General features: G+C 48.3%; 1 protein-coding gene across 3 annotated transcripts; it reads left to right on the forward strand.

Annotated features, from left to right (window-relative positions):
- Window positions 1-3,866: 3,866 nt before the first annotated feature.
- ADPGK (ADP dependent glucokinase) lies at window positions 3,867-11,392 on the forward strand. Of its 3 annotated transcripts, none has more exons than XM_082061064.1 (7): window positions 3,867-4,089; window positions 6,633-6,858; window positions 7,786-7,848; window positions 8,080-8,200; window positions 9,130-9,326; window positions 9,656-9,754; window positions 10,259-11,392. In XM_082061064.1, exons 1-7 carry the CDS (start codon window positions 3,899-3,901, stop codon window positions 10,808-10,810), a joined length of 1,449 nt encoding a protein of 482 aa, XP_081917190.1. In that variant the 5' UTR covers window positions 3,867-3,898; the 3' UTR covers window positions 10,811-11,392. The 3 variants fall into 3 exon arrangements, with proteins under 3 accessions (XP_081917190.1, XP_081917191.1, XP_081917192.1); XM_082061065.1 differs by having other exon boundaries at window positions 10,262-11,392; XM_082061066.1 differs by lacking the exon at window positions 3,867-4,089 and adding an exon at window positions 4,283-4,352.
- The last annotated feature ends 984 nt before the right edge of the window (window positions 11,393-12,376 follow it).

Here is a 12,376-nt window from a genome sequence, read left to right on the forward strand (position 1 = left end):
CTCATTAAATGTCACGGGTCAAGCAGCACAAACATACGCACTTATTTCATGCATATATGGTTCCTTCTGTAAAGCATTTCTAATTCAGATTAAACAAGGCCTGTAAGCAAAGACAGGGGGCTGCGTGATTTCAGGGAGAAGTCTGATGGCAGAGAAGGCATGATGACACATAGACGAGCAAGTTGGACACTTAAAACCTGAATAATTGACTTTGTGAAGCCTGGGGAACACAGAGAGAAGCAGAAATATGACAGGAGCGTTGAGTAGGACAGGATGGAACAGGATTGTGAGTATCTGCAATGCAAATCCTGCCCTGAGCACTGCCGAACGTTTATTGGGTACGGCTAAAGATTCTGTCCCAGGCATTACAGATACGCATGAACGATCCCAGCAGCAATAAAGGAATTCATAGTTTGAGGAAAAACTCCTCCCCTCGCCCCATTGTGCACAGGCCTACAGTTTAAGCTGGCCAAAGTAGGTCAAAGGAGATTGAGTTCATTTGAATATGTAAATTCATCTTAACAAAGAGTAGAGACAATTGCTTCAAGCTTGGGAGTTCCAACTAAGAAAAACAGGTTTTCATAGCTCCTTTGGGAATTGGAAGCTTTGGCTTTCAACCCCCTCTGCTATTTCCTCCCCTTGCCCATCTTTAACCCCTTTCCTCTCACCTCCTGCCTAATAAGCGTCAGGCAAAGCCCCGTTTCTCAAAACCGAGCCTGTCGTCATTAAAAAGCTCACATACAAAGGTCTGTCAGCCCTGAGTGGCTGTTGAGAACACGTGCTACGTGTGCAACTCTCCATAGATAATTTCCAAACAAGCAAGAAAATGCATCGCTTGTCTGCCTCCTGCAGACCAAGTCTTTTTTTCCTCTTTTGTGCCAAAGGGAATAAGTTCCATTTCCAATAACTGAAAACTGATTAAATCCGCTGTCCCTCTTCCACTCCCTCACTCACAAGCAGCTCATACCACGAAACAGTGTCAAGAAAAGTACTTCTTACACAAAGCACTTCATATAACCAGGAAGAAGAAACAAAGGAAAATTGTTGCCATCAAGTTTTGATTTAACTCTTTCTGTTCTAAAATCCACTCTTACCTTTCTCTTCCTATGCCTATAATAAAAATATTCCAGCAAAAACTCTTTAAATCCGTGTGGTTTACATCTGAAACAACACTCAGTGCTGAACCAGAAGTAACAAGCTTGATAATTAAACAAGTATTTCTTTAATATCTTTTACGCAGCTTGAGTCAACTCCAGCATGTTCGACAACCCTGTCTCCCTGTTACCTCTAGCTAAAATTTGTGTGGTGCTGGGTGGCTCAAAGGAAACAAATGAGGACCCAAATTCCAGTTCTCAACTGACAGTTTTACCTCTAATTTGACTATTTGAGGCAAATCTAGATCCACATTGGCTTAAAACGAATGTTGACCACAAAATTGCTCTTTAGCTCTGCAACAGAACACATTCTCTGAGGGAACTCCCTTTCTTTTTTAAGCCTTTTATTTTTGTTGGCAAGAATTAAGATCATGGAACAAATCTTTCCATTACCTTTGCGATCTCATTGAAGTCCACTGCCAGAACTGGTCACGGAGGCTCAAGACCCGCAGTTTATGGACCCCAAATAGCAGTGGCTCATCCTGAGCAGCTTCGACTCATTGATATGGAAACCGTACCTGTCCCGGGCATAAAAAACACAACTTTAGTCTTAAAAGCAACAACACAGAATGTTGCATTAGGATCAGATGAAAAACGAATCACCCCAAATCGCAATCGTAGCTAATTCCCCAAAGCATTGCTGTATTAGACGGGTTATCTGCTTGCAGCCTAACCCTCTGATGACACACAATAACAGGGTCCCTGAGCTGTGACAGTGCTATGGGCTGTGTCTGCCTTATGGGCACGTCTAATTATGATGTTCTGTGACAAGGCTATAAATACACGCTCCCCCAGGTGAAGACCTGATTGCAGCAAGCAATGGGGGGTTCTGGCAGGTATTTGCTCTCTTCTTGCACAGCGCAGTGTTGCCTGCGTGGAGAACTGCTCAGAGCCGCGAGAACCTTGCAGGCCTGTACCCAGGGAATCCCAGAGAGATTCCACAAACACATCTACATCAAACATTACGGGGAAAAGTGCTGAAAGGGAAAAAAAAATAATAATAAATTTGTGCAAATGAAAAAGCCTCCTCATAAAACCCAGAGACCACCTGAACAAAGAAAAAAGGGGATTACATATTAACAGACCAACTCTGGGCTGAACTCCAGTCTGAGAGGAGATGAAGATAATCACTCTTTTAAAGGGCACTTAATAACTGAGTTATCTGAGAAGAAAGAACTGGTTGAAGGATTTCTTGAAGAACAGGGAAGGTGGCTAGGCCTCTAATTTGTTTTCAGGATTCTGTTGTTAAAAATCGTTATATTATCATTACACTTTAGGCTCATAAAACCAGTCAGTGCCCCTGCAGACCACCATGCAAGGAGGCTTTTGCTCACTCCTTCCTTCCTCAGCAATTCCAGCCCCTGTCATCTACTGGCCCTGCTCACCTTTGCACCCCTGGTCTTCACTTGCTCCTACAAACACAAACAAAAACATAACAAAATAATGAGGAAGGCTTTTTTGATAAGGACTGGTACAAAATGGAATCTGATGGGCAGCCAAACCACCCTGAGGGCCAGCTATGAATTCATAACAGCTGCTGTACACCAGCTGTTGATTGAATACTGATTCTAGCACCCTAAAAAGAAAAATCAACATGAAACCTCCCACTATCCCATCTCCTTTACTGTTTGTTTTGTCAGACTCAAAGGACATGACAATCACTCACAACACAGAACTGAGTAAGTAAATTATCAGCTGCCTCAGCCAACGCACCACGGCGCACAGTTGTCAAACTCTTGCAAATTTTGTCATTAAGTCTTCAAGCTAACATTTCTGTGATTTCTGAAGCAGCACAGAAAAAGATCCCTTTCATTAAAAACAGGAAACCTCCCTTTTGACTTGCTACAACACCCCTGCAATGGGACTGAACAAACAAAGGACACTCTCCTGCTGCTCCCAGCACAGGAGTGTGGGCAGAGACCTCCTCAAGTTACCTCAGCCTGGAGAAGGGAAAAAAGAGGCTGAAACCAGCAGCTACACTACAAAACATGAATTTACACCAGGCCAGTGATTACCTTCAGGTCAGTCACTGCTTTGCTGTGCGTGAGCTGTTTGGACAGAGGGATTGGTGTGAGAAAGGGCAGGGGGTCAGCAGTGACAGGCCCTCTGAGGAGACAGTGGGGAAAAACACCACACAGACGCACAAAGGTGCTGCGTGACAGGAAAAGGGGCACAGGGAGAAAGAACCCAGGGGAGGGTTTGCAGTACCACGTATAGAAGAGTGTATGGGCACAATGACCACAGATGGGCTTCTGCTCAGTGCTGGTGACGCGGTGAGGGCCAGGCCCCAAGAAAGGCCTAGACCAGGCAGCAGGGCCAGGCCCCAAGACAGGCCTAAGCCCCCATCGCAGGCTCCTCACCTCGGCGCTGCGTCCCCGCGGGCCCAAAGCCCAGCTCTCCCACGTCAGAATGTCCCCGGGAGGCCCTGACAGAGGGCCGGGCCCTGAGAGCCCCGCTCCCGCCGCCATTTCCCCTCACGACGCGCTGGCGCCTCATCCTCCCGCCCTATTCCCGAAGCCGCGTTACGCAGCCGCCGCACCCGCCACGTCCTCCCGCCCTATTCCCGAAGCCGCGTTACGCAGCCGCCGCAGCGCAAATTGCGTAAGCCCCGCCCTGCCTCCCGAAGCGGCTTTACGGCAGCAGCGGGGGCGGGGCGCTCCGGAGGCGGCGTAAGGAGGAGGAGGAGGCGGCCCCGCCGCTCCGGCCCCGCCTCAGCCGCGGCGGGAGGGAGGAGCCGCGCCGCGATGTGGCAGAGGTCGGTGTGCGTGGGCCTGCTGGCCCTGGCGCTGGGCTACCTGTGCCTGCTGGGCCCCGGGCTGCCGGGCTCGCTGCTGGGCGCGCTGCGGTGGGGCCGCTCGGCCGAGGGCCGCACGCTGGCGGGCTGGCAAGCGGCCATAGTGCGGCCGGCCCGCGCCTGGGCGCGCGTCGCCGTCGGGTAGGTGCCGGCAGCGCGCGGAGGGGAGGGGCACGGGACAGAACGCCCCTGGCGGCGCGGGAGGGCGCCCCCTAGCGGCGGGGCGGGGGACGCGCGGCTGGGAGCCCCTGCCCTGGGCTCTATATAACTCTTATATATGTATCTATATGTGTGTATATTTGCCCAGAAAGGCCTGAGCTTCTTAATTTTCCAGGCAAGGACATTCCCCTGAGAGCAGGGCCCTGTCCGCTGCGTTGCTTAGTCCTCATCTGAGGGAATGAATGGTAAGACAAGGGGCAACGGGTGCAAACTGGAACACAAGAGGTTCCGCTTAAATTTGAGAAGAAACTTGTTCCTGGTGTGGATGGCAGAGCCTGGCCCAGGCTGCCCAGGGGGGTTGTGGAGTCTCCTTCTGTGCAGACATTCCAACCCGCCTGGACACCTTCCTGTGTAACCTCATCTGGGTGTTCCTGCTCCATGGGGGGATTGACCTGGATGAGCTTTCCAGGGCCCTTCCAACATTGTGGGATTCTCTGCCCAAAAGTCACTTTTTTGGTGATTTAAGCGTCCTGCGTGGTTCAGAGCCGGGTGCAGGACCTTATCACCCATGGGCTTGCCTGGGAAATTTACAGCTGGAGTCTGAGGGACTGGAGCTGCTGGCGGTTGGGGAGCGCGGTCCGGCCATAAATAAATGGGTTTATGGAGTGGGGAAGGGAGTGAAGCCTTTGCGGCTGGGCAGAACAAACAGAGACAAGGCAGAGGCACAAAGGAGAGGTGAGGGAAGGGAGAAGTGAAAGAGAGATGCTGGAGACACCTGTGTGTGCAGGGAAACCCAACACCCTTTTTCTTATTGTAAAAAAAGGGCGAGGGGAAAGTTCAGCATCCCATTGATCTTCAGTGGTGGGTTTAAGGCTGACCATTAATCTTAGAATAGTTTCAGTTCAAGATTATCGACTCCAACACATGTCCCTAAGAACCTCATCTATATGCCTTGCTGTTATATATAGCGTGTGACTTACTTTTAAACATAAGGCCACACCAGGATAACTTGATTTTGACTAGAAAATTTGGCCTTCAGGTGCTGGAAGAGTCATTCCACCTCGGTGGCTGCAGAGCCGATACGGTGTTAGTCTTGCCCTTGCATTCTGATTGATGCAGACTTTCTCCTGTGGATATATGACAAAATACATAGGGTTTTTTACTCAATTAGTCTTTTCTTTTGCCACGCCTTCCCTGGAAGAGCGCCAGCTATCTTTGGTTCATTCCTTGCTTTCTTCTTTGCTTTAAAGCAACTGAATATATATAATAAATACACACAGATTTTTCTCTGCGTAGTGGATGAGATGGTGCGCAATACAGAGGATTTCTGGTAGAATATGCATTGGTTACCTCACCTACTGAAAAGCCTCGGGGTTCTAAATGTCCTTTATTTTGTCCTTCGTGTCTTGTGGCCCAAGTCGTGCGTGAAAGGCCACAGAGAACACTAAATGGCTGTGGGTTTCATGCTGATGTGTAAGGGGGCATCAGCATTTGCTGCCTCACGGGTCGACGCAGAATAAGCTGGAGAGCCTGCAAAAGTTTATAGTTTAGATCCATGCCAGGGAAGCTGGGGCAGAGGAACAGAAATCACACCTGTCTGACAGCGGTTCTGGAAGGCGCTTTAGTAATGGTTGGTGTCATCACAGGGAATATTGGGGATATATCAGCGTCTCTCTGAAACCAAGGAGGAGAAACAAGGGCAAGCGTTTGTGAACTTGGTTCCTGGGGGGCTGGCTCCAGCCCAGAGACTTTCCTGTTCTCTAATCTGAATTAGACTCAGTTTAAATTGATGTAATAAGAAATGGGGGCTGGAAGATTTGAGCCGCAGGTTAGGCGGCACATAAAGTCTAGATCTGCTGATATGGTTCTTATCTCTTCCTGACTACTGCGGGATTTTTCTCCCGTCTCCACTATTTGAGAGAAGGCAGTGTGGTAATGCTGGAAATTTGGGGCGGCTCTGGTGAAATTGCAGTTTTCTAATATTTCACCTGACAAATTGCTCTTTTGAATTCTTATAAACAGACCAGCCTGTGTGGGGGGTGTGTGGGTTCGGTTATTGTTAGGAGGGCTTGAAACTCCAAAGGCTGATCTAGTGGACTGAAATGCTTTCAGTTTTCTTTTTAACAATTCTTAATTGCTGGCACGCTTTAGAGCAGAACTGCATATTTACAAAAAATCCTTCTTAAGAATTAAAGATTTAAAGTGTTGTTCTTATTGTGCCTATTCTTTTTTGAGCAGGCCTAAGGCAAAATGTTCTGCAATATGCACAACCACCTTTGGACCACGCAGCTCATTTGTTTTAATGCATCAGAACATCTCTCTCCTCTGCAATAAAAGCACATCGAAAGGAGAACGCTTTAGTAGAGAATTTCAGCAAATTAATGTGATTTTTGGTTTTTATTTTGTTGGTTGTTTTCTCCCTTAGCACGAGGGCTGCAAAGAGCAAATAATGGCTGGCTGGGCAGGGATCGCCTCGTTGAGAAGGTACGTGTGGTTTTCCCAGTGTGTGTTTTCCCCTGTTGCAGCGTCAACGCGTGCGTGGACGTGGTTCTGTCCGGCGTGAAGCTGCTGGAGGCGCTGGGTCTGGAACCCGCCGATGGAAAGAACCACGCGGTGCTGACGTCGGGACAGGACCTGAGGGAGGCGTTCGCTCACTTCATGGAGAAAGGGGCGGCCGCCGAGCGCTTCTTCAGCGACGCCGACGCCTTCCACCGCATCGCGCGCGCGGCCACCGAGCACCCCGGCGCGCAGGTGGGTTTTACACCCAAAAATAACCTTTGAGAAGCATATTTCTTGTTTCCTGCATCGTTGGTGACAGCGCAAATCATTTAAGCTTGAGTGCGTTAATGACATGCTGCAGAACTCTGCACCCACCACAAATAGAGCTTTGACCGGTCTGCCCCTCAATTGCTTTCCCAAAGCCAAAGTGTCCGTCCAAGACGCGTCTATAAATGAGCCAGGTGGGGCTGATGCTGTAAAAGGCTCTAACGTCTTGTAATGAGGCAAGAAGCGAGGAAATCAATCCAAGCATTAGGAGCTGTAAACACTCTGATCAGCATCAGCTATTTAAATTCTCTCCAGAAGTGTCAAAAGCGAAGTTTCGTTACTATAATTTACACCGGGTCCTCTGAATCGAACTTGCTACCTTGCTTGGCAGTCAGTGAATTGCTACAAACTGCTCAATGCCGCGGTGCACACGGTTTGGCAGCGGCTTCGGAAAATGAGGAGGAGCTCAACATTTGTCTCTTGCCACATTTTCTACGTTGGCTTCCTGGAATCACCTGGTTATGAGCTGTGTCCTCCTGTTTTTTGCCGCCTCTGAGTGCCTGTGAACCTCTTGACAATCTGTACTGTCTGGTTTCAAAGCTCACGTTGGAGTTTTCTTACTTGAAAGTTTGACCTTTCTCAGCCTGAAGAAACTCTTGCTTTCACTTCATGTGGGCACAGGTAGCAGGTTTAACCTCCATTTGCAACTGGGTGAAGTGTTTTGCTGCAGTTTTTAAATGATTGCTTGTCACCTTGCTAATAAAACACAAATTCCAGCAGCCACAGAAAAGCTGCGCAGAATTAAGGGCCGTTTGCTTTAGGAATGAATTGATTTGTATGGGGCTGTGAGTTACCTGAAGGTGAATATTTAGATTAAAAAAGCTCAAATCTCTACCTCCGTTTGTTTCACAGCTTTATGTGGGAGGAAATGCTGCTCTCATCGGTCAGAAGCTTGCGACAAATCCAGACCTGAAGGTACGCGTTCCAGAAGTTTCATACTATTCGCTCAGCTTTAATGAGGCTCCCATTGCTTCCCTGGAGATTTTGGGGATCTTGTGGTTATTTCTTAGGTTATGGTGGAATATACAGTTGGCCTTACAAGTGAAATTGAATTATGATCATTGTTGTCTAGGTGATGCTGAAATGCACTGAGATGATGCCAAGGGACATGGCAGGGGATCCTTATGTTTGTTTCTCATTTTCTAGATCCTCCTTTGTGGCCCAGTTGGTCCGAAACTCCACGAACTACTGGATGACAACGTGGTTGTGCCACCAGAATCCATGCAGGAAAGAGATGAATTCCATCTTATCTTGGAGTATCAAGCAGGTACCTTTGTTGAAGGCTGGATGTTCGATGGGAACCCTGCACATCACTAAGATAATGCTGGCTTTAAAGTTAAGGATTTTTTAAAATCGGCTAATTCCAGGAGGACTGTGTAAGTTATGAGCTCTCACTGGGCTAATTCCATGCGCTTCAGGGAGCTGTGATAGGTGAACACACATCTAAAATATTTTGAAACTATATCTTCCTTTTTCTTTTTGAATCTTTTTTCCTTTGTCACTGTAAATACTGACAGGGAAGAATCACCTAATTCCCCCTTTCTAGCAGCAAAACTGATGAGGGTGGAGCAGCACCCAGAGTTTGCACTCTGAGGGACTCCTGCTGAGACAAGGTCACCAGAACTAAGTGCACTTATTAAATTACACTCATGTCCAAGTAAATCTCAATTCTTCTTGCTTCTGGAAGCCTCCTGATGTGATGATACATCAGTATATGATGTCTCCTTTTCTCAGCATCTTTGTTCTTGGGTGAGAAGTGTCATCCTGATAAAATCTGGGGATCTTTGTCCTAAGCAGAGCTTTGGCATGAAACACTTCTCAAGACAAGGCAGCCCTGATGCTGGTTTAGTAGCTTTTCCACAAATCCTGGTTGTGTTTTCCATAAAACGACAGAGAGATGAGTGAACAAATATACAGGTTGGTTCTGAGGTGGAGATTCTGCCTTTGATAGTGTCAAAAATCCCTCGAGAGCTTTCTGTTCAAGCTGCCCTTTGTGACCGGTGCTTACTTATTCCCTTTACATTGCTTTCTGTCCTGTTATCATAATGAGGAATGTTAATGAAGAGCTGTTAATGGGCACGGTCACACCGAAGTCGCGCATTGGGGTTCCAGCAGGATACCCCAAAACCACCCCCAGACGCGTGGTTTGATTTGCTTCTCTTCCGAGTTAACTCGCTTCTCTTTGTGTCGCTTTAGGTGAAGAGTGGGGCCGAGTGCGAGCGCCCAACGCCAACCGCTTCATCTTCTCCCACGACCTTTCCAACGGCGCCTTAAACATGCTGGAGGTGTTTGTGTCCAGCCTGGAGGAGTTTCAGCCAGATCTGGTGGTGCTTTCAGGACTTCACATGATGGAAGGGCAGAGCAAGGAGGCGCGACAGAGACGGCTTATGGAGGTAGGAGATTTGAACGCCGGTGTCTTCTTAATGTCCTTCCACCTTTACAACAAAGTCTTCGTTTCCTGGGTTTGAATTTAGGCTGCATCTTCAGATCCCTCATAAATCTTTCCAGCTTTGCATGCTGGAAGAAGAACATGAACTGTAAGAATGGCAAAAGTTTAATCTTGTTTCCTGGATTCAGTGGGTTGTCTGGGGGGATAAAACTACGTTGACATAGTTACCGGAGCTCACCTGGTGGCTAAATGACACATTCTGTCCCAGATACCAAGATGATCATCATGAATATTTGGTTTAGGGTGTTTCTCTTCTTTTCCTGTCCCCTGTAGGCTGTGGCCTCCATCTCTGATATCCCCACAGACATCCCCATACACCTGGAGCTGGCCAGTATGACTGATCAGGATTTTATGAGCAACATTGTGCATCAGGTAATGAAAACGAAAGGACACGCTCTTTTTTAATCTGTTTCCTTTTCACCAGGATCACAACGTGCAGATGGTAGATGAATATAGAAATGGAAACTTAAAATTAGGGCTATCCATTTGGAGAAGAATTGAGAACAGGATTTGAATTTGAGCTGAGTTTTTAATTTAAAAAAGCCTCGATTTCTTTGCAGAATTTCTGTCCTACTGATCTTAGCTTGACTCAGCTTGCATCCCAGTGTTGTTCTATGTGAATTTGCTGGTTTGCTACTCTTAAAGCACGTGTCCAGAAAATTACCCGCACAAAACAAGCATGCGGCCTTGGCGTGACGTGTTTTCGTGGCTAAGTCAATTCTTGGAGACGTGTAGAATGAGGAAGCCTTTGGTTGCTTTGGGTGCTCCCTCCTGAGCACGCTGGTGGCAAAGTCTGCAACACAATCTTGTAAAAACAACGCCCGGGTCTGATTCTCTCCGGGAAAGGCAAAACCGTTGTTGCTGTGTTTCTGTTAGCAGGTCTTTCCCCTGGTGAACTCCCTGGGGCTGAACGAGCAGGAGCTGCTGTTCCTCACGCAAGCGGCCGCCGGTCCCCACGCGTCCCTCGCGGCCTGGAGCGGCGTCCCCGACGTGGGGGTCGTCAGCGACATCCTCTTCTGGATCCTGAAGGAGCACGGCAAGACGGCCGAGAGGGCCTCGGATCTCACGCGGATCCACTTCCACACCCTGGCTTATCACATCCTGGTCACTGTGGACGGCTACTGGGGCAACCAGGCGGCCGCTGTGGCCGCCGGGGCGAGAGCGGCGGGGACTCAGGCCTGCGCCACGGACACCATCGACACCAGCAAAGTCTTTCTTAAAGCTCCTTTGGAGTTTGTGACCTCCCAGCTGGAGGCGCCCGCCAAAATCTCGTTAAACCCAGACGAGCCCGTGGTGCGTTGGCACAGAGAAGGCATCTCGTTCCACTTCACTCCCGTTTTGGTCTGTAAAGATCCCGTGCGGACCGTGGGGCTTGGGGATGCGATTTCAGCCGAAGGACTGCTGTACTCAGAAGTGTATCCTCAGTAGAAGACCAAGACGCTCCTTTTTCTCCGATGTCTGAGGATCCACGGTGTCCTTGTTAGGATTTCAGTGGTGGTGAAAAGGAATAGGAACAGAATCAGGGTGTGTTTTCTGGATAAAACTGAAAAAGAGCCAAAGAATAATTCCAGGTATAAACAGATACATTCCAGTCACTTGGCAGTGACTCGAACACTTCACAGTTAGGTGCAGATGTTTTAGTATTTAATGTGAAAACTGGCTGGGCTTTGTCTTAAGCGTGTGGGGAGGAAAACGAGCATCGAAATCCCTGTTTGGCTGAGGTTTGTTTGTAACTCCGCGCGGGTCGTGTCTGTGGGTGCTGGGAGAGTTTCCTGCGTGAGGATCCCAGGGAGAGCACAGCGCGAGAGATTAAAAATGAAAGGCTGTTGCGTTGTTATCTCCCCACAGCACGTTCTGTGTGGTGAGAGCAAACCTCGCGCTCGCTTGGTGTGATGATGGAACGTTTTACTGATGAAATGACCTCTCGACCTCAGTGTCCCCAGCGCTGGAGGGGGCCAGTCCCAAAATGTGATGCTGTACCTGCTCCTTAAATACACAGACAAAACCTGACTCGAGGCTGCCTGGATTATTTTGGGTATCTGATCTCTGGGACTACGGGTATTCAGCTGCACCAGAGCAACCCACGCTTAGTTTTTGGGTGATGAGACGTGGAGGTAATCAGGGTTTCTATTTGGGCAGACAGCTTTATTTTCTGGCCAGGTCAAGCACAGTTACCTGTGTTTGCTGCACACTGAACACCAAGAGTTGCAGCCCGGGGGCTGGCGGCTGCTGTCACTTTGCTAACCGTGCGTGCTTCTAGCTGCTATTTTACAGAAAACCTATGGCGTGCTGGAGACTTATTTCTTTTGGGAACGTTTGTGCTATTTTGTTCAGTTTCCCTCCATTCCGAAGGGTTAATATCTATGGGAAGGTCCTTCCGGAGGCTCAAAAGCTGCAGCAGCGTTTTCCAGGTAAGGCTGCAGTGAGGAGGGCTCTTTCAGGTTTGATTTTCTTTACTTTTCTTTAACTAGGTCACTGATAGTTTCTTTGCTCTGGACAGCCTTGGAAAGTAGAAAAATAGAACCATCTGTCCTTGTTCAATACTTCGCTCATATATTTTCCCCCTTCATAGTTGCACACTATAGATTACATAGCACCAGCTTTTTTTTTTTTTGGTGTTTTTCCAGCATGGTTTTGTCTCTGTCCCCTTCCAGGACCTTCAAGTGTGTATATATACATACTTTTCAGATGACTGGATTAAATGCGGTCAGCACGTCTGTGCAAGCCGGAGCTGTACCACAATTTGTAGGACGTCGCTTTAGAAGGACGATCCTGGTCTTCCATTGAGTCTCAGCATTTACCTCTGTGCGGGACCTTCTTAAGGCTGGAAGTATTTCTATCCAGATTTTTTATTCTCCTTTCATCCATCTCAAAGGTCTGAGGTCGTTAGTGAGGTTATTTTGCAAATTTCCATTACAGCTTTCTGGCACTGAACCTCTCAGACCATTCTGCCAGCTGGAGAACTAATCCTTCGCTTACACCAGGTCCCGCTTT

This window comes from Streptopelia decaocto (assembly GCF_964273445.1).
Source record: "Streptopelia decaocto genome assembly, chromosome: 9".
Taxonomy (NCBI): domain Eukaryota; kingdom Metazoa; phylum Chordata; class Aves; order Columbiformes; family Columbidae; genus Streptopelia; species Streptopelia decaocto.